Below are 22,628 nucleotides of genomic sequence, written 5' to 3'. Positions count from 1 at the left end.
AATATCCAGACTATATAAAGAACTCCTACAACTCAACAAAAAAAAATCAAATAATCCAATTTTAAAATGAGTAAAGGACTGGAATAGACATTTCTCCAAAAGACAATATACAAGTAGCCAACAAGGATACGGAAAGATGGTCAACACCACTAATCATCAGAGAAATGCAAATCAAAACACTCATTAGAATGGCTACTATCAAAAAACCAGAAAATAACGTGTTGACAAGGATGTGAAAAAAACTGGAAGCCTTGTGCACTATTGGTGGGATTGTAAAATGGTGCAACCACTATGGAAAACAGTATGGCAGTTCCTCAAAAAATTACAGATAGAACTACCATATCATCCAGAGATCCCATTTCTGGGTATATACCTAAAAGGACTGAAAACAGACTTTTTTTTTCAGGAATTTAAAAGTTTCCTTTTTTTTTCTTTCACAACTTACACACACACACTGTATTTTATTTTTACAAGAGATAAATAAACTGACAGCAAGCATTGTAAATGGATGACCACAACAAAAGCAACAATGATTGCAATTACCAAACACGAAACACACTCATACCATGTCATAATATTGACATTCAGTCCAGGAATCCTCCACTGTAACAGCTCCTTTACTTTACAGTGAAAATTGATTTGTATATTTTTTGCCTCTGAGTCCTTGTGGGATTTTTTTTTAAATTCAAACAGAAAGTCACAAAAATTATAATCATCCTCAGTTCACTCAGTCCCATGTAATTAATTTTCTTTTTCATCTTGATCTTTTGTTAGCGCTTTTATCAATTCATCAGTTTTTCATTAGAGTTCAGAAAATGCTTATTCATTCAGTTCGGCAGTATAGTCAGTTACCAGAAACCTGTACTTGTCAGAGTCTTTTCCGTGAATTCCTTGAAGATGAAACCCTCTTATAGGAACATTTTTGCGAAAGCATCAGAGTACACCCAGAACTGTCTGAAAACAGACTCTTGAAGAAACATTTGCATGCAAGTATTGTTAGCAGCACGATAAACAAAATATATGTACATACAATGGAGTATTATTCAGCCTGAAAAAGGAAGGAAATTCTGACACATGCTACGAGGACAAAACTCGAGGACATTACGGTAAGTGAAGTAATCCAGTCACAAAAAGACAAATACTGTATGATTCTACTCATGTGAGCTATCTAGGGTAGCCAAATTTATAGACACAAAAGGAGAACGGTGGTTACCAGCGGCTGGAGCAGGGAGAAAGGGGAGTTGTTGTTTAAAGGGTGTATACCATTTCAGATTTGCAAGATTAAAAAGTTTTGGAGATCTGTTTCATAACCACGTGAATATAACAACTGTACACTTAAAAATGGTTAAGATGGTAAATTTTATGTTACGTGATTTTTACCACAATTTTTAAAAACGCGCTCCAAATCACAGAGACTTAAGAGCTTTAACGAATTTTTTGGGTAATGTTTTGGTCTTCTGTGCATAAACTAAGAAGAAAACAGACTCTCCCTTGATTTGAGTAAGGGTCTTGCCTCTGTCCCTTGGGGGGAACACTGCTTAGATGGAAAGCCACCTAGTATTTCAGGAGACTTTCCCGAGGACGCAAACCATGCACCATTAGTTATTGTACCTCTTTCTTTCCTGCCCAGCAAAGTATGTCTGGAAAAGTCAAAACAGGCCCCTATCTTTTTTAAGAAGATTCATTCCTCAGTGTTTGTGTGCATGATATGAAAACAAAAGTCGAATTTTAATATTAATTCAGCTTAGTTTTAATTTTAAAAGTTAATGAAGGCCTTAGTCCAAGGTACACAACAGGCCAGGCAGTCAAGATGAAACGTGAGGGACTTACAGTTTAAAAGGGAAGTCAGGTGAATGAATAAATAACTGTGCTACAAAATGACTCCTGCTAAAAAAAAAAAAAACGCACACATATAAAAAGGTACAGCACAGTATGGGAAGACGAGGAGAGAATATCTAGTGGAGATAGAAAGAGTAATGACAGGTCACCGCTGAGATGAGTCCAGAAGCATGAGGCAGTTCATCTTCGTGGTTAACCCACAACACAGGCTTTGGAGCAGAGGGATCCTGGATGTCAAAACACGGCCCTGCCGCTGCTAGCTTTGTGCCAGAAGCACATTAGTTAACCTCTCTGAGCCTCAATTTCCTTACCTGTAGAATGGAGACAGTAATTTTTAAAAAGTCAATGTATAAATTTATTATAAGGGTTCCATTAAATAAACTAACATAAGTAAATGACCTGCTTGCAGCACATGCTCAATATATGTTAACAGTGTAATCAGTTAACCTAAAAGAGAAAGATGACACAGAGACAAGAACATGTGCAAAGGCATGAAGGTGGAGGCACGAGAGCTCTTGTGTTTGGGAAGAGCCTGAGAGCCCATGTGCATGGAGGGGAAGGCTTGCAGGGAGGAAGCAGGAGAGGAGGCTGGAAAGGCAGTCTTTGGGCAGAGGGGACCTGTGGAGGGTTTAAGCAGGACGGTGATGAGGAGACATTATCTGTGCCCCTCACATAGTCCCTTGGGCCTTACCATTTTAATAGCTGGTCTGATTTCCCTGTCTGAGGGCTTCACAGGCTCCCTGCCTCCAAGCACTGCAGGAGGGCCACGAACTGCTGCAGAATTGGTACCTCTCCCCCACCCCAACCAATGCCTGATGAGAGCTGGAGTATAAATACCCCAGCTCTCCCACCCCTCAGGTGGGATAAGTCTGAGGCATATATTCCACAGTGACTCCACTGGTTACTCAGCTCCAGTTACTCACATTGGTATCTGGCTCGATAACACATCCCTTACTGGCTGGCTTCCCTTCTCCCATCTCACTTCCCTACTCCCACAGTATCATTTCCTGGGATCACCTCCCAAATAAATCAAGGACCAGAATCCTTGTCTCAGGGCCACTTTTTTAAAAAAAATTAATTAATTTTATTTTTGGCTGCGTTGGGTCTTCGTTGCTGTCCGTGGGTTTTCTCTAGTTGCAGCAACCGGGGGCTACTCTTCGTTGTGGTGCGCAGGCTTCTCATTGCAGCAGCTTCTCTTGTTGCAGGGCACGGGCTCTAGAGTGCAGGCTCAGTAGTTGTGGTGCATGGGCTTAGTTACTCCGCGGCATGTGGGATCTTCCCGGACCAGGGCTCGAACCCATGTCCCCTGCATTGGCAGGCGGATTCTTAACCACTGTGCCACCAGAGAAGCCCTCAGGGCCACTTTTGACGAAACCCATACTAAGACGTGTGCCATGACCTTACCTACTTAGAAAGATACTTCTTGAAGCAGATGAAGAATGGATTGGACTGGGTGGAGCTAGAGGCAGAATTAGGAGACCACTGCAATAATCTAGGAGGGAGATGATGAGGGCTTGAACCATATTGTATTACAGGAGTAGAGCGGAAGGGACACTCCAGAGACAGTGAGGCAGGTCCTGAGTGACTGACGCATGTGGTCTAGGTTGGGCAAACAAGATGGTTGAGGAAGAGCCTCCTCTTGTAGGTTTTGCTGCATATGAAGGACTTGCAGGACATTCACGGGTGAAAACCTCAGCAAAAGGTTGGATCTCGAGGTTTATGTATGGAAGTTCTTGGCTTGTAAGTGGTAAATGGGATCATAGGGATGAAAGAGGCCACGTGGAGAGAGGATTAAGGAAGAAAAGCTAAGACTCACATCCTGGGGACACTAAATATTTAAGGATAGTAATAAAAAGAGGCATCGGTCAGAGGTAAGAAGTAGTCATCAACAAGAAAGGAGAGAATCTGGAATGAGTATGTCTTTGAATCCCAAAAGCAGGAAATGCTGTAGTGAATTCAAATAGATTAAGGCCTAGAACAAGGTTACCGGCATCGGCAACTGCTATGTCGGGGGTGACCTCCACCGCAGCTTGAGTAGAGTGATGAAGGTGGAAGGCAGACTGCGGAGCCGGAGAGACAGAGGGAGGTGCGGGTGTGAGCTCAGAGAGGACGGAACTCTCTTTCAAACTGCTGGGCGGTGACCGGAGGGAAACAGAGGGACCATGGCCATGGCAGGGGCGGGGGGAACACATCTAAGGGAAGGGAAGGTGTCTTTTAAAAGATGGCGTGGACCTGAATAAGATTATGGTCTGAGAGAAAGAAGCACGTGGATAAAGATAAAGCTAAAAGGACAAAGAGAATATTTGATAGAGGAAGGTCCACACTGATGCAACCGGGGAGCGGGGACAACTGCATAGGAGGAGGCTGGCTTTGAAGAGAGTGTGAGGGCTTCTGAGAATGAGGTTAGGAGGTAGGGATGAGTAAAAACAAAGGTAAATTTAGAGATTAAGAGGACTGCACGCTGCACGATTGCACACAGAGGGAATCTGGGCTGGCACGGGCTGGTAATGGAGAGTGTCAGGAATTAAAGGGCTGCTTTGGGAGCTTGGGCAGTGGTGGAGTGGGGGGGCAGTGAGGACTCCGAAGGCCTGTGAACTAAGGGACCTGAACACCAGGAGAGGGCAACGTGGAGGCAGGTGCTGGCGCCAAACCCGAGGAGCAGAGACACTCCCGGGACGATCCCTGCCTGGCATCTGCACCTTCTGGCCCCAGATCTTACAGGTGCCATTTGGTCTTAGATGAGCGAGACTGGAGAGCGTGCAAGCCTAAGGGTGTACATTCTCTGTGAAATAAGAGGCCAGGTCCTCCGATCAGAAGGCCCAGGGGTGGGGGAGGAACTTGGAGAAGAGTTGCAAAGCTCGGGATCAGCCTTTGATTTCGTGTTGATTAAGGAGGTCAATGATGGCATGCAGTGTGCAGTCTCAGAGGGCCTGGGCCAGTGAACAGCGTGATGCCCACTTGGCTCTGTAAAGTCTGTTACCCAAATGCACACACATTTTCTTTCCACATCCTGACTCTTGGCTCCAACCTCCACTTTTTGCAACTTGCAAACACCTAAAGCCAATAAAACTGCCGGTGCCGACCTCCCCCGGCATGGCGCCCTGTAGGTCTCACGGTGTGCATACCCACTTGGTGGAATGACACCCCAATCACCTTCCTGCCAGCACGGTTTTCAACTGTTACTGATTGTGCCTCTTGTCTCCCTTTTAGGCCCATGGTTTCCACTTCTCTCTGTAGGCAGTGCTGACCCCTGCCCACTCACCCCCACCATTGCTTCACTGCTCTCAGGATGCCGAGGCCTGGATCTTAGCCATGTATTTGGATAATGTCCATCAAGGAATTAGAAATGCAATCTTTCTTTGGAGTTAGGTTATTACTGTTTGGAAATAGTTCTATTTCCCATATCATATGAATTCTTAATAGCTAGCTAAAGAGAATTTTAAAATTATCTGGTTAATCCTGATTATTGCAGAAATTAACCCAAATTTCTACCTGGCTTACAACTCCAAATTCAGTGGTAACAAATGTGTGTTGTTGAATGACCAAATTTAAAGTGGAAGAAACAGTAATAACAAGTTGCAAATGAGTTGTGTGAGTGATTTTCTTATTTTTCAGTATATATTATTTTGACATATAACTTAAATATATTAAATATCAAAATACACAAAAATATATGTGTGTGTTAGTTGATTATTTAATGTGTTTAAGCTGGGGAAGAATTATATTCAGAATTATTATGAATTCTTGCTGTGCTATTATTTATATCATTATTTTAAATCATCTTTTTCCCTATAACCCTATGATCTTTGAAACCTGCTTTATCAAACTGCAGCAGCTTTATTAAGGCAAGTCAAACCCAAACACTTCACTTCCACCTACGTTAAAGAAAAGACAGATTCACCGTGACAGAAACAGCATTGTAAATGGTAACGCAAACACTGTAAATGCCAGAAAATAATAAGGTAAGAATGTTACCCAATGTAGCCTTGGCTGGCATAGGTGCCAAATGGGGGCTTACGCTTCTGATAAGAACACAGGCAATTTCAAGCCCCACCTGTAACACATACAATTATAAAAATAAAGTGCATGTTTTTAAAAGAAATCAAGAAATATTTCTTTTGAAAAATTAAAACAATGAAGGGAACTGCTGTATCCTTGCTTGTACATACTGCATTTCAAAGAAACCAAATGGCCCTTGAAGGAAAATTATCCTAAAAAGAGTAATTCCAGCATATAAATGCAAAAAGAATGATAGAAGTTTTTAAAAAATCACCATTTCACAACTCCTACTAAATCATATTTATAGGCAAGCATTAGGGAAAGGTTAATGGGGAATGTTATACTGGCTGGATCACACTGACAGCAACTGAACCTGAGCAAGTGATGAAAAGAGAGACCACTCAGACATTACATGCCACCTGTGGGAAGGCGATGAAAATATGCCACCTCCGATGAAGTTGATTTATAAAAAAGCAAAAACAAAAGCAAAACTGACCCTGAATTTGATCAAGCCTCTAGATATAACAATGGGTCTATAGAAAATACAGGGAAGAGAGGGACATGTCAAATACCACCACAGAAATGCAATCAGATAAACCCAAAATGTGGGAAATCGAACCAATACAGAACCAACAGCCAGGGTTTGCAACAAATAAAGAGCAAGAACAAAAGTGGACAGGAGTGTTAAAGACTAAAAGACACATCAACCAAACTCAAGGTATGGATCTTGTTTGGACCCTGATTGGAATAAACCAGTCGTAAAAAGACATTTATGAGACAACTGTGAAAATTTGAACAATGATTGTGTATCAGATGATATTATAGAATCATTGTTAAATTTTTTGTTATGATAATGGTTTCATGGTTGTGTGGAAAAAAGAGGAAGAGATCATTATCTGCTAATGGTAATATCAAAGCTCTTACAGATGTGACGTCTGGAATTTGTTTTGAAATAATCCAGCAGGAGTTAGGGTGGAGGTGAGGGAAACTGTGGAGGGGGAGTAGATAAAGCAAGATTAATGGGTAATGGATACATGGGGGTCCATTTACCCCATTCTTTCTGTGTTGAAATTTCTTAACAGAAAGTCCATTTTTAATCACTTAAACTGCTGATGAGTCCGTTGCAAAGGCAGTTCTAAATCAACTTAAACTTGGTTGTGCTCCATCCATAGACTCTTCCCTCATGTCCCCACCTTCTCCATCAAAGCAAGCACCCCATCTTATTTCCAATGTCCCCATAAAGTCCCTTGAAACCAGTTGGTCATTGTCTCTGGCTCTGTATATTCAGTCTACTGCCCCCTGCCTCTTTTTACTCTGTCCTATCCCCGAACCCACCCTCCCTCCTTAGGTCTATTTTTATGGGTTTTAGATGGTGAACATGACTTCTTTTGCTGTCACCCTCTGGCCAGCCTCTAACAGCCCACTCTACACATAGCCACTCTTCCTCTGTCCACGTTTCTTTTTTTTTTTTTTTTTTGCGGTACGCAGGCCTCTCACTGTTGTGGCCTCTCCCATTGCAGAGCACAGGCTCCGGACGCGCAGGCTCAGCGGCCATGGCTCACAGGCCCAGCCGCTCCACGGCATGTGGGATCCTCCCGGACCGGGGCACGAACCCATGTCCCCTGCATCGGCAGGTGGACTCTCAACCACTGCGCCACCAGGGAAGCCCTGTCCACATTTCTTCAACGGGTCTTGCTCCTGGTACCAGGGAGTTCTGAGCCAAGTGGTGGTCCACAGACCTCCTCAGTCTGGACTCACCCTCCTACCTGTGGAGAGGAACACCTGCAATCCGCCTCCTTGTTACGGAGGTCGAGTACTACAGTAACAACCCTGGCTGTCTCCAACTGCTAACGTGGTCCTTCCCTTATGAAGAAGACAAATATGATTGGTCCCAGACAAGGGTATGTGTTAAGCTTTGCTTTTACTGCTTTTTACCACTTTTTTGAAAAGTCTGTACTGGGCCTGCCTCTCCTGTATTTTTTGTTCTACCAACAAACAGGAAATTAAGGCAACCAATAAATCCCTCTGCCACTGGGATGTAAAAGTCATTTATTACACGGATCATAACAATGGATTCAGAGGTTCTACATGCACTGCTTTCCCCATAGCCTATCTTGATTTGAGAAAGAGGCCCACACTTTGGCCTCAGGTTCCAGCTACATTCTCCAATCTATCTTCTAGAATCAGAAACTATTAGGCTGCTCATAAACTGTCCTGGAGATGTCTTTGATCCCCATTTACCTGGTGAGTTTTGTGCCTGTGTACTATTATGCAGAACTGTGATGGAAAAGCAGGTAAGGGGACCTGCAAATCTCTAACACAAACCAAACTCTTCTTCCTCTACTTATTGTCTAATAACACATCATTAGAAAAGGCCACTGTTGGCCTTGATTTCAGGTCACTAAAGATTGACAACATGTCATTAAAAACTAAATACTATACAAGATCAACTTAAAACATCATTATATCATACACTTAGGAAGCGCTCAGAATCCAATCTGAGAGGCTTTCATTAACCAAAGACCGTGAGCATCAGTAAAAAAGATAACTACAGTGGATTGAAACATACCAAACAGTCATAAGTTTATAATGATACTAAAAAAACTGATCACTGTTAGAGAATGCTAGGAGGCCAAATCATTATTTTGAAAATTGGTAAATAAAGGAAAATATTCAAACATTTATCCTGCCTTTCTTATAGGAATGTACCACAGGGTAACTGAAGAGCAGATGAGAAATATCTGTCTTTAAAGAACAATTTCAACTGATAAGTGAAGAAAGAATGACAGAATTCGATTATCACCATTTCATAGCCCCTGATGTATTAATAAACCCAGCATTCATCACTAACAGCACTGACATCATAGGCAGACAACCAGATACCACATACTTCCTGATGGAAGGACATAACACCTAAAAAGTCATCTTGCCCTGCCCCCCCATCAAAGCTGAATTTGATCAAGCCTAGATCCAATGCCCAATTTACCAGTTGCAGAAGTCAGAGGAACACGTTCAACTACGTGTATACCAGAGGGTGCAACCAGCAAAATCCAGGCTGTGGGAAACTCTACAGGACAGCTTGGTTCCTTCAATAATTAAGTGTCAAGAAAAAAGAAGTCTGGAGGTGAAAACTAAATGTCAAAGGAAACTTTAAAAACATACCAGCCAATCACAATGCAATCAATCTCATTTGACTTCTAATTCAAATAAACTGTTTTTCTAAAAGCCACTCATCACATTTGTGGGAAAACTGATCATTTGAACACTGGATAATTGATCATATTAAGCAATTATAATTCTTGAGGGGTGATAATAGTATTGTGGTTGTGTTTTGTTTTTTTTTAAGAATCCTTATCTTTTAAATATACATGCTGAAAAATTATGGATGAAATGAAATGATGTCTCGCATTTGTTGCAGAATAATGAGGGGGAGGTGATACCAGCAGATGGAGACAGGATCAGCCCTAAGCCGATGGCTGCCGAGGAAGGAGATCCTACGTGGGGTTCATTGTACCTTTGCCTGCTGACTCTCCAGGATAAAACACCACAAAAACATGCGTATCAGAGTCTTTTTGAAAGTGGGAGGATCCTCTCTGCCTAGCAGGACAATTTACAGAGTTATTATTTTGTTGTTGTTGTTATTACTGCTGTTAAAAAAGAAAAAAAGAAAAAGAATTCGTCCTCTCCTCCACGCCGCCCACTCCCTCAAGGGGGCAAACTGTGCTTTGAGTCCCAGAGAACTGGGCTTCCTTTGCAAACGTGGCAGAATCAAAGCCTTTACACAAACAAACAAACAGCTGACCTGTCTGGAGAATGCAGGTGGTCTCCGGGCCTGGGAAGCGGGAAGCCAGGAGAGGTAGACCTATGACCCCCGTCAGGTTCTAACGTCAGGAGGTAATGTGCTGCCGGGGCTCTGCGGTTGGCTGGTGGGCAGTTGGGAGGGGAATGAATTTCCCATTCTCAATGGTTTGGCTTTCACACAGCCTTCTCTGCTACAGTTTCACTATAGTCTTAGCAACCCTCACGTCAACATATTCCCATGATGGATAAAGAAGATGTGGTTACATACATACAGTGGGATAGGGCTCAGCCATAAAAAAGAATGAGATAATGCCATGTGCAGCAACACGGATGCAACTAGAGATTATCACACTAAGTGAAATAAGTCAGAGAAAGACAAACACCACATGATATCACTTACACGTGGAATCTAAAGTACGGCACAAGTGAACCTATCTACGAAACAGAAACAGACTCACAGACATAGAGAACAGACTTGTGGTTGCCAAGGGGAAGGAGAGATAGGGGAGGGATCGAGTGGGAGGCTGGGATTAGCAGATGTAAGCTATTATATATAGAGTGGATAAACAACAAGGTCCTACTGTATAGCACAGGGAACTTTATTCAATATCCTGTGATAACCCGTGATGGAAAAGAATATAAAAAAAGAATGTGTGTGTGTGTATATATATATGTAATTGAATCACTTTGCTGTAGAGAAGAAGATAACACAACATTGTGAATCAACTATACTTCAATAAAAATAAATAATAAATATTCCCTTTAAAAGTCTGTCGAAAAAGCCCTATTTTTTTTTTCCTTCTATTGGCTGTGCCATGAGGCATGCTGGATCTTAGTTCCCTGATCAGGGACCGAACCTGTGCCCATTGCAGTGGAAACTTGGAGTCTTAACCACTAGACCGCCAGGGAAGTCTCAAGCCCTGTTTTTAAAGAATGTGCTCAGGTGCCCATCAGTTTTTCACAAGGGTCATTCTAGTTTCCTTGAGAAAGTGACAGGACTTGTCAGGTGGTGATAAGTGGTGATGACAATGATTGAAGTCAGTTTTGACGTTCAATGATTGTCATGTTCTTGACAAAAATTGTTAGATTTTAGAGGTACCATGTAAGTGCCCAGATTCTTGTGTGACACGAGGTCAACTGAGGGCTCTTCCTAACATGACTGGCCAGTAGGGGCTTGGGGCCAGATCTGATTTAGAAAAACGAAGTCCTGTTTCAGGCACAAGAGTGTGATGGTTGCCTGTCACACCTGAGAGTCACATATTATCCGTTCCTTCCTTCCTGAATTATTATAAAATGAAGAACCCCCAATCTCTTCCCACTTACCTTTAGACACAAAATTTTTGTTAATGGCTTACTTTTGGTACCACACTGGCTCATTGAGATCTAGCCCCTTTAATTTCTAATGCAGCCCCAAAACAATGCCAATCAGGCCCTGCCTCAACCCACTTCCACTAGGATAAGAATGGTGACTGGAACCGAAGATCAAGAGAGTTTAAAAGAAATTCAGGCAATCACGGGGATCAGGATAGCTCACTTAAAATGAGATAAAAGGAGATTTAACAGATTTCACAAGCAAGTAAAAACACTGGAGCTGTCATTGAGTTGGACATAAAATACTTGTAGTATTTTCTAATCCAGGTAAGTCCAGTTTGTCTCAGGGAATCTGAAGGACCACTGAATAGAAAGAACTGGGTGAGAGTCTAAACAGAGTCCCTCAGTGGCACTGGTGGGTAGGGACACAGTAGGATCTGTGTCTTTTTTTTTTTTTTGCGGTACGCGGCCCTCTCACTGCTGTGGCCTCTCCCGTTGCGGAGCACAGGCTCCGGACGCGCAGGCTCAGCGGCCATGGCTCACGGGCCCAGCCGCTCCGCAGCATGTGGGATCCTCCCGGACCGGGGCACGAACCCGTGTCCCCTGCATCGGCAGGCGGACTCTCAACCACTGCGCCACCAGGGAAGCCCCGCCTGTGTCTCTTTTGCCGATCTTGCTTCTCCTCCCTGTCTCTAAATGTGGACTACCCCCAAGTTCAGTCCTCAGAGCCCTCCTCTTCCCTATCCACGCTCCCTCCTTAGGCGATCCCATCCAACCCATGGCTTTAAACATCATCTATCTACTGACTGCTCCAAGCCTAGCCTCTCCCCTGGGCTCCAGGCTTGGACAGTCAACCTGGATGTTTAATTGGCCTCTCAATGTTAACATGACCCCCGCCACACTCTTCATCTTCCCCCTAAACTTTAACTAATGGCACCCAGTCACTCGGGCCAAAACCTTGTAGTCTTCCTCGACACTTCTTTCTCCACTCACATCTAATCTGTCAGGAAATTCTTTTGATTCTGCTTTTCAAATGGATCCCAAATCCAACCACTTCTCACCACATCTACCATTATCACCCTGGTCTGAGACACAGTCTCCCACGTGACAGCCCACTAGCTCATTCCATAGTACTCAATGGCTTCTCTTCACGTTTAGCAAATATCCAGGCCTTTTCCCTGCCCACACAGGGCCTGGGCCCCGCCTACCTCTCCATCCCCAGCTCCTACTCGTCCTTTCACTCAGGCTACCGCAGCCTCGGGGGCCTCCTTGCTGTCCCTTCAGGCTGCCAAACGCTTGGCACTTGATATCCTCTCTGCAGGGAATGCTCATCCCCAGTACTGCCTCCTGTCTTCCAGGTCTCTGTTCACACGTCACCTCTTTGGACAGCACGTCCACAGCACTCTAGCCAGAACAATACCCCATCACTCTCTTACCCCTTATCTTGCTTTGTTTTTCTCCACTACTGCTTATCCCCACATGACAGATATATCTATTGATTTATTGTTGATCTCCCCAAAGAGAATTTAAGTTCCATAAGGGCAGGGACTTCGTTTTGTTTACTAGAGCAGTTCCTAGCATGGAATATCACTAAATAAATGTTTATGAGATGAATGAAGTTAAAATGACATGAAATCCATGAAATCCATGCAAATCCTTTCCATGAAATCCCTGAGGTCACTGGATTAGGAAAACAGCTTTTCTTATTCCCAGAAATCCTGCAAGTATCTAGACCCAATCTCATTATATAATTTTTAAAGATTTAGAATATAGAGAAAATATTTATATTCATCATTCAACAGATATTTACTGAGTGCTGTAGATACCGTTATCAACTCCTGTGCAGGTAGCCCTTAATGCTCAGAATAACCCTATAAGGTAGATATGGTTACTGGCATTTCATAGCTGGGCAGCAGAGGTACAGACACATCAATGACTTTTCCCAGGTCACATATCCTGTACCTGGCGCAGCTGTGATCCAAAAGCAGGCCCATTTTGCACCCTAAGCCATGCTATAATTCTATTTCAGCAGGAGCCTCAAGCCATCCCATTCCGGAACATTCTCTCCCACCCTGGACTGGCAGCAATACTGCCAATACGAGCACAAAAGCCATTTGTGGTTCATCTTATCACTTCCTCTATGAAGTACTCTGCGAGTGCCACCAGCAGAGCTGGCTGCTCTGCACTGATGCCAAAGCACTTCGCCTGCATTGCTGAACAACTATTCCTTGCTATAATTACTTGTCTCGCTGTCTCTCCCATAAGACTGAAATCTCTCAAGGACGAGGACTGTGTCTCCTATTCACCTCGGCACCTCTGGTGCCCAGAACAGTGTCTGGCATGTAGTGGGAATTCAATAAATGTTGACTGAATGAGCAAATGAACTACACTGGGAAACACATTCCCATCCCAAGAAGCGGGTAGTGGAGCAGATGGCCAGTCGGGGCCTCGTGTTCTTGCTTTGGTGATCATTCCTCACTTCTCATTTGCATGTTTATTTCCCCAGGTCCTATTTCTTTGCTTGAATATCTGTGACATCTCCTGCTAACTGTTCTGTGCAACAGTGGCTCTTTCTGACTAATCACCTCCTCCAAGTGAAAATCGTTCAGAATGAAAGTGTACCTCTTGAATTCAGATTCTGCCTGTAGTGCTGTGCTTTGTGGGATCCACTTCACAACGACCAAGGGGTTCTTCTTTCTGACACAAAACAATCTGTGAGGTTCAAATTTGGTGCCTCCTTGAGCTAATCCAATTCAATTCTTTAGTATACATGGTCGTGAGACTTTAGAAAGCTCAAGTCATCAACAGAATGCAAATTTCAAAAAATCAATGAGATTATTTTTTGCCTATCAAATTGGCAAAATTAAAAACAAAAAAAAATGCTGATGAGGATTCGGGATATGAGAACAATCTTCCTCTGGGATAGCCTGAAAACACATTAACAATACGCTTTTAAAAAGGTTCCCAGCTCTTTAAAGTTGACCCGACAGTTCCATTTCTAAGAATATGTTCTAAGCAAATAATTAAATTAAGATTTAACTACCGTGATGTACGTAACAATTTATTATAACAGAGAAAATTTGAAAATTATTTAAATAACCAGGAATAAGGAATTAGTTAAATAAATTAAGGTACATCCCAACAATTAGATACTATTCAGTGATTAAGATTTATATTTTAGGTCAATATACATGAACAGAGAAAGATTGTTCATGAGGTATTAAAGTGTAGATTACATAACAGCATGTGTAATATGAACCTATAACAGATATTCATGGTGTTTATTTATTTCTCCGATAGCAACCTGACTTCTTACTGGAGTGTTTTCTCCCCCTCACTGAGTGTAGCTGTTTGTTGAGTGATTCTTAGGATGACCCCTGGGCTGTCTCTCCCAGGACCCTGACCTGAGTCAGTGCAGGGTCACCCCTGTAGCAGCGGCCCCGGACAGGCTGTGCCAGTCATGAGATGGTTGCTATGCATTGCTCCCTGCTTCTTTGCCTCCGGAATCTTGCTTGGCTCCTGTCTGCCCTGAGCCTGGCTCCCCTGGCTCCTGTGGGCTCTGTGAACACCCCTTCCTCAGCCAAGGTACCAGCCTGTGAATCCCCTTTTGCTTCAGTTAAGCAGGCTTGTTTCTGTCCTTAGAGTCAAAGAACTCCAACTGATGGCTTCCACAGTGATACTCCGAAGAAGTTATATAGCAATACATATTCTTGGGTTTTCTCTTCTTTTTGCTTACTGGTATTTTCCAATTTGCTTTAAAAGTACCATAATAATTTTTAGAGGATTTTACATTTTACATTGAAAGGGAGATAACTGATTAGGGTGCAGCAAGAAAATTAGAATTTCTGTTTTAATTTATACACTATCTTCAAAATTAGAATGAGAGCTCACCAACATGTAATACGGATGGACATTAACATCATCACTGGATCTGTGTGTGAGGCAATCACTTATCAGGAAGGCAGGCAGGTGTCCCAAGGGCAGCATGTGGGTGCCTTCACTCCCACACACACTTTCACCTTGCTTAGTGCAGTGGTCTTACTAATGTTATGGGTGTCAGGTAAACGGAGGATTCACAGGTGTTATCTAGTTTTAACAAAACTAGCCCTAATAGGGGCTTCCCTGGTGGCGCAGTGGTTGAGAGTCCGCCTGCCGATGCAGGGGACACGGGTTCATGCCCCGGTCCGGGAAGATCCCACATGCCGCGGAGCGGCTAGGCCCGTGAGCCATGGCCGCTGAGCCTGTGCGTCCGGAGCCTGCAACGGGAGAGGCCACAACAGTGAGAGGCCTGTGTACAGCAAAAACAACAACAACAACAACAACAAAAAAACTAGCCCTAATAAACTGATAAGAGGCTAAAATAGTTTCCTACAAAGTAACCTTGAATTGAAAATAATACTAATACTCTAAACAGAAGTGAACTTCAGGAAAATGGCAGAGCTACAATTCTCCTCCAAGGTAAAAACTATGACAGTCTCATCCGATTTGATGAGAAGTAACTAAGAAATATTGTAAATTGTCAAGAAGAATGGTTGTAAAATAGATTTACCTTTACTATCACTATCACTGAACTCTGCCTAAGTAAATAAATATCATGCCTTGAGCAGGTAAACAGGTCCAGAACGGAGCCATCATAATTAGCAAGACATTTAGAAACTAAGCGTTCAGAACACAAAAATAAACCTCGACATTTTTAAAGCTATACTTAAAGTCAGGTGATACTCAATCCATACTTCAATAAATTCCATAATCAGCGATAAATGGTTAGAAGCCTCTTTCAGGAAGTCTTACTGAGTAGCTGAAGACTTACTAGGGAAGTACCAAGAGATACTTGGCACTTTGTTCAGTCACTCATAAAACTATGTCCTGAATTTCAGAATGTGCCGCTTTATCTCATCTCTTTCTCCAAAGAACTAGAGTTGGCCCCAAGTTTTCAACTTTGTGAATATTTTTTTCAGAAAAATGAAACACCTTTCCTCAAATGAATAAGAGCATTTTCTCCAGGGGGTGAGATTAATAATTCATGTTGCTCTAAAAGCACTATGACTGATAGTAATTTTTTTTGGTTTTTAAAGAAGAAAGATCCAGCAATCTCACTTACCGATATATATCCAAAAGAATTGAAAGTAGGGTCTCAAAAAGATACCTGCACACTCATATTCACAGCAGTATTATTCACAATAGGCAAGAGGTGAAAGCAACTCAAGTGTCCACCAATGGATGAATGCATAAACAAAATGTGGTAATAAGGGAATATTATTCAGCTTTTAAAAGGAAGGAGGGGCTTCGCTGGTGGCGCAGTAGTTGAGAGTCCACCTGCCGATGCAGGGCACACGGGTTCGTGCCCCGGTCCGGGAAGATCCCACATGCCGCGGAGCAGCTGGGCCCGTGAGCCATGGCCGCTGAGCCTGCGCGTCCGGAGCCAGTGCTCCGCAACGGGAGAGGCCACAACAGTGAGAGGCCCGCGTACCGCAAAAAAAAAAAAAAAAAAAAAAGGAAGGAAACTCTGTCACATGCTACATCATGGTTGAACCCTGAGGACATTAAGCTAAGTGAAATAGGCCAGTCACAGAAGGACAAATACTGCATGATTCCACTTATATGAGATACCCAGAGTAGTCCAACTCATAGAAACAAAGTAGAATGGTGTTGCCAGGAGCTGGGGGCAGGGAGAAAGGGGAGCTGGTTGATGGGTATGGTATTTCAGATTGGTAAGATGAGAAAGTTCTGGAGATCTATTTTACAACAATGTGAATATACTTATTAACGCTACTGAACTGTGCACTTAAGTATGGCTGAGATGGTAAATTTTACGCCAGCTGGTTTTTATTACAATTAAAAAAAAAACGACAAACCATCTCCTAAAATCTCCTAATTGCACATTCTAGAAAGAAACGTGACCGCTTATAACTAATAACACCACGACAGCGAATCTCCTGGTATCTCCACCAGTACCTCAGGTGTCTCATCACCTTCACCCCACAGATCATATTATTATCTACCTACAGTCCCACACTCCTGACTCTCTATACCCAGGCAGCAGGTTGGCCTACCTGTCTGTCTCTCCCTTCCTTCCCATGCCCTCTCTTTCTCCTTTTGCGCCTTCCCTTCCTCTCTCCCTCCCTTGCTGTTTTTCCTGTAAATAATCATTTGTCACACTTTAATCTTTAAAGAATTTTCACTTTCATTATCTCATTTACACACCAGCCCTGTAAGGTAGGTGTTCTTTCCACTTTACGAATAAGATGCAGAGACCCAGCAATATTAAACATGTGCACCAATCACCTACGCACCAGGTGGCAGAGCCCAGTTCCAAATCCCACACTTTCACAATATAACACTGCCCCAGACAGTGGTTCTTACACTGTAGCATGCGTAAGGCTCCCCTGGGAATATCTGTGAAAATGTGGGTTCCTGGGTCCCACCTCCAGAGAGTCTGTTCTAGGGGTCTGGAATGGGACCCAGGAGTCTGAATTTCTAACAAGCACCCCCTCCCAGGTGCATCTAAGCAGGTGATAAGTAACCTACACTTTCACTAGGTGCAGGCCTCGGAGACAGCCACGCCTGGCACAGGCAGGGCACATGTTACCATGAGGATCTCTGCTTACTTAACCTGCCCAGAAGGGGCAATGCAGAGACATGGATCTTCTATAGGGAACTGGCTATATAAACAAGGTACTTTCTTAACTGGAAGCAGTTAGAAAAGGGAAAGAAAGGAAAGCAGGAAGGAAGGAGAGAAAGCTCTAAATGCACCTCATTCCACAGAAAATAATCCTGCCAGTGAAAATCCCAACCAGCCTGTCGTCTCAGACATTCTTCTTAATCTCTTACCGTTGGACACTCGGACATTTGGTACATGCAAAGGGGACTACATCTGCCCTGCTTTTGGAAGGTGGAAGAAGAACTAGAGTTGGGCTCTTTATTTTCCAGACAGAGATGCACAGGAGGGAAGCACCTGATCCACACTGAGTCACAAGCAAAGCCTAGGTCAGGGTGCAAGGATCTCCAGACTGCCAGGCCTGCACCCCGGACCCTGAGTCATGCAGCTTCCCCAGCCCAGACGTGTGAGAACGGACCTGTCTTTCCACAGGGCCTGGTATGGCAGGCTTTGCAGAAGCCCAGAGTCATAAGGACAAGCAAACTATCTACACAGGAGACCAAGCACTCTTCTTGCCAGGAAAATGCCATTGTGATTTAAGTTGGATGTTGAGGGCTAAGATGAGTGAAAAGAGGTAAAATATGGATCAAAATTGTTAGAGTATAAAGAAAAGTGTTCCTTTTTGTGCAGGCCCAGCGGCCCTGGCTCACGGGCCCAGCCGCTCTGCGGCATGTGGGATCTTCCCGGACCGGGGCACGAACCCGTGTCCCCTGCATCGGCAGGCGGACTCTCAACCACTGCACCACTAGGGAAGCCCCCAAGAAAAGTGTTCCTTTTGCAAATATGCTACATTTATTCTGCAGCTAGGAGATAAAGATGAGATTTCTGTGGGAAGCCTGTTGTACTTTTTCATGGCCTTATAAAAACAAATTTGTGCTAAAGTGAATCATATTCCATAAAGCTAACTCTTATGACTACTGAAGAGATAGTATTTCCTTGAGACGGGGAGTGAAGTTTGACATCAGTCAGAACTTTTGAAAGAATTCTAGAAGGTGAGACTTGGGGGTACCCAATCCTGAGGCATCCTTCCCGAGAAAAGAATATGATATCACCATTTATGAAGCGACTGGGGCTAATTCACCAGCCTGCATTTCTCTGGTATGACCAGGGTCACGCAGGGTAACGGGCTTAGAGAAGACAAGTCAGAGCTGCCTTGTGGGCTCCGAACAAGTCCGTGCCTGGGCTTATGCGTTGGGCACCAGCACACGCTTTCACGCTACATGTTGGTGCAGGCTGCTGCTGCTAAATGATATGCCTCTGGGTATACTTCCACCTTCAAGGGTGTTCATGTCTCTGGCACCCTCCTTTCCGGCTGCAGTGTGTCGCCTATCATAAGCCACCTGTCTGCTAAAGCTCTGGGGGTCACCACACCCCCTGCCTCATACTTCTCTGCCCTGGCCTAAGGGCATGTGGCTCGTGTTCATCTCTGGGTGGCGATTCTAAACAAGCACGGCGGAGTGAGTGGCACATCAGGCCTCCACTTGGCTCTCACCCCGGCATAATCTCGGGACACCAGTGCAGGAAGAAATGCCTCCCATTACCACACTTCTGTGGTTACTTTTCATAAAACCTTCTATAAATGATGATTCCTCAGCATCATTTTTATTCACTATTTTTCAAATGGGATGACCACATATTAATCATTTAAACCAGGACACTTCCAAGAGGGAGATCTATTAACAACTACACTGGGACAACAAACGTAGGCTGCGACCACCCTGGGTAACCCAAGACACACGGTCACCCTGCTTAGGAAGTAGATGAGCTGCACGAAGACGACACATGAAGCAGAGGCCCAGCCGATGCCAGGTGACACAAAACGTGAACAAAAAAGAACTCTTACTGTAGTAAGCCCTGAGCTCTTGAGTTGTTTGGTATCACAGCATAACCTAGCACAAACTGATGAATACAACCCCTTATAGCTGTGACCCATATCGCTGGGTGCCTGGGAGGATTAAATCAGCTAATATATAAAAAGCACTCAGATCAGTGCCCGGCACATAGTGAGCAGTCCCCAGATGTTAGCTATTATTATTAATTATAATAATAACATAGGAGAATGAAGGAACACTCTAAAAACACAGTGAAGTCAAATTTCAAGCAAAGCATGTAATTACTCAGGAATGGCAGGAAAGCCCATCATCTCTCGCTCCCCCTGCACAGCTGTTTGCCCCTTTGGAGGCCATGAGGCCCTGCCTCCGTCTCTCGGTCTGAGAGCCCACTCCTACCTGTATGTATCTCTACTACTCAGACTCCAGAGAGCATTGTTACAACTGCTTTCTTGTGAATTCCTCTACTCCCTTGACCTTTGGTTGCCTCCATCTCACTAAGATGACAAACCTTAACCCTGAATCAATACAACAATCCATCATTTTTGCTCGTGGGCCCGAGTTACTGAACAAAATCCTCCAGGATTTCTTGAAATTCTTACATGGGCTCTTTCTCAACTCTTTCTCCCATTTCCCACAAGAGATATTTCCAAATTTTACCATTCTCCTCAAGCTCTGTAACCTACCACCGTCCTCTTCACTCAGAAAGCAACTAGAGGCCCTGCATGTGCCCTGTCTGAAATGTGGTTGCTGATTGACTTGCAGGTCTCCCTCACTAAACTGTGATCTCGACTAGTTAGGGACTGATTCACCGTGCAACTCCAGCTCCTAGTACATTATCTAATAATTCTCAGTAAATGTTTCATGAATGAATGAATGGACAATGATAGAGTCTCTTAAGTAGCAGCCCCCTGCATGCCTAGGAGGAAGAATCACAAGCAGCATTAAATGTTTATATGTATACATAGGCACATGTAGTGGTGAAGCATCTTTAAATAGAGATCACTGTGTGTGTGTGTGTGTGTGTGTGTGTGTGTGTATGAAAGAATGATACAGGTTATGGAAGATTATTCATTTTCCTTTATCTTACTTTCCCCTTTGCTTTTCCATTGTGATTCTTTGTGCTCAGATAACTTTATCCCGCTCTTTCAACAGCTGTACCTCCTGCACCCCATAACATTTCTCCATTTTCTTACTCAGTATTCAGGACAATATTCTCATGACAGGTATTCTGAATAGGTTAAGAATTCTAAAGACCACAAGAGAATCGCCACTTCCTTACATTACCAATTTCCAATCAGTCTTCTTTGCTCAAGGTTCAATTATCTCAACTCCTTTAGCTATTCCATAAATGGCAGGTAACATGCAAGATCAGCAAATTTAAATTTTTATGCTAAGTTACTATCATCTCAAATGAGATTTATAATTGGCACTCATAAGACATTAATTATTAATATCGGCTTCAATGACTTTCCTTCCACATTCTGATTGCTGAAGTGTTCGCTGTTTTAAAAAGAAGCTGTCATCACATTACTACTCATTTTCAATTTATGGTCATTCTGCCCCAACCCAAGATCTTTACATGCAAAACTTTGGGTCATTCTAATCATTCTTCATTTTGTCAGCTTAATTAATTTGAAAGTAACCTGGATTTAATTGTAGACAATTAGTAACAATCCATGGATAATGTTAAATATTTTAAGAATAGTTTTAAAATAATTAGCAGTTTGTCATTCTATAGGGCTAGACATACTAAATAAATTTGTGTTTTACACTGTTATGATCACCTTTAAAAAACAAAATATCTTGAAATAGTTGTCACAAGGCATTAATTAGCAATATGTAGGAATTATAAAATGTGAAATTAACAAGGACAAGCAATTCTTAAAATGATCTTTCAATTAGAAATGAAGTCTGTAGAGTGTTTAATTTTCATCTATCACCATCATTGTTATATAGTCCTTGTAATGAATTGAATTCGATTCTGGATCAATTGCAGCAGACAACATTTCTTCCATTTCCTCCTGAGAAAAACGCTCACCTGGGAAGAACAAGAAGGGAAACTCATCATTTACAATCCTCTGATTTTTTTTTTCTCTTTCCACTAGCCCACTTAACTGCCGTGGAGCCCCACCATCCCCCATTGTGTCTCTAATTACTCTCCCTGGGGCCATAAAGCCAGCACATCGTGACAGTCCAGAGGTTCAAAGAGCATGCTGTGGGACCCCTGGCAAATTCTGGAGTTATTTTACCTTGCAGGTATCGTATCTCAAGCAACCTATAGAATCAATCGTTTCAGCCAAAACAGCAGGAGGACACGAAAACATCATAAATAAGGTTGTTTATTTACTTAAATTAAAACCACTAAAATCGCCAAAGGATTAACCTGAAGTCATAGTTTTACAGGGAGTCTAATCATTATATTTAGTAAGGGTATGAAGAAAGGATTAACTGGTTGCTATGCAGAAATGCTGAAGAAGAGATAACAGAGGTTTAAGCTATGACAATGTCTATGAATATTCTCTAACCAGGGTAGGTCAATTTAGTGATCCAGCTGCACCCAGTGACAGATGCATTCATCAGCCAGTTCAAAACAGTCCTCTTTGCTATAGTTCGGCCCAGTGCTGCTGTCAAATGAAACCACAAGCTGGATAGAAAATCTGTGGGCTTTAGCTGGATTCGGGTAATAGCTGAAGGCCATCTTGGATATTGGTTTCACCAAGATGAAAAGCAAATTCAGGAAGAACACTGGAAACACTGTCATCTATTTAAGATAGAACTTTGTGCTGATATTAAACAAAAATACAGAAACATCCAAATCGCCAGCTCACCCCTAAAGAGTCTTAATCCAAGCAGGTAAATTTCTGAGTTTGTCACCTGCCACTACAAACAACGCTTTCTAAGGTGGAATTCAGTTAATAATGCAGAAATTATTCAAGTGGGGATTTTTATGACAATGATGATAGTATTACCAAACAATGGGAACGTGCTTGAGTTCTTCTGAAATCATGTTTACGTCCTAAGGAAAGAAAGAATGCCTAAAATGCCTAAAAAGACAATTTCTCTTTTTTTAAATTTTATTTATTCATTTATTTAATTTTTTAGCTGCATTGGGTCTTCGCTGCTGCACACGGGTTTTCTCTAGTTGCTGAGAGCGGGGGCTACTCTTTGTGGCGGCGCGTGGGCTTCTC

The 22,628-nt window shown here is 43.0% G+C and overlaps 1 protein-coding gene across 1 annotated transcript in view; it reads right to left on the bottom strand.

Moving 5' to 3' along the window:
* Window positions 1-1,726: 1,726 nt before the first annotated feature.
* EFCAB2 (EF-hand calcium binding domain 2) overlaps window positions 1,727-22,628 on the bottom strand; it is a 146,504-nt gene continuing 125,602 nt past the window's right edge. Inside the window, exon 7 of the mRNA XM_004284522.4 lies at window positions 1,727-21,478. Coding sequence (XP_004284570.1) covers window positions 21,363-21,478 — 116 coding nt within the window. The 3' untranslated portion in view covers window positions 1,727-21,362. The remainder of the gene's footprint in view (window positions 21,479-22,628) is intronic.

The sequence above is a fragment of the Orcinus orca genome, chromosome 1 (assembly GCF_937001465.1).
Source record: "Orcinus orca chromosome 1, mOrcOrc1.1, whole genome shotgun sequence".
In the NCBI taxonomy this organism is placed as follows: Eukaryota; Metazoa; Chordata; class Mammalia; order Artiodactyla; family Delphinidae; genus Orcinus; species Orcinus orca.
The sequence above is the reverse complement of the archived record's forward strand: the minus strand, read 5'-3'. Positions and strand labels throughout refer to the sequence as shown.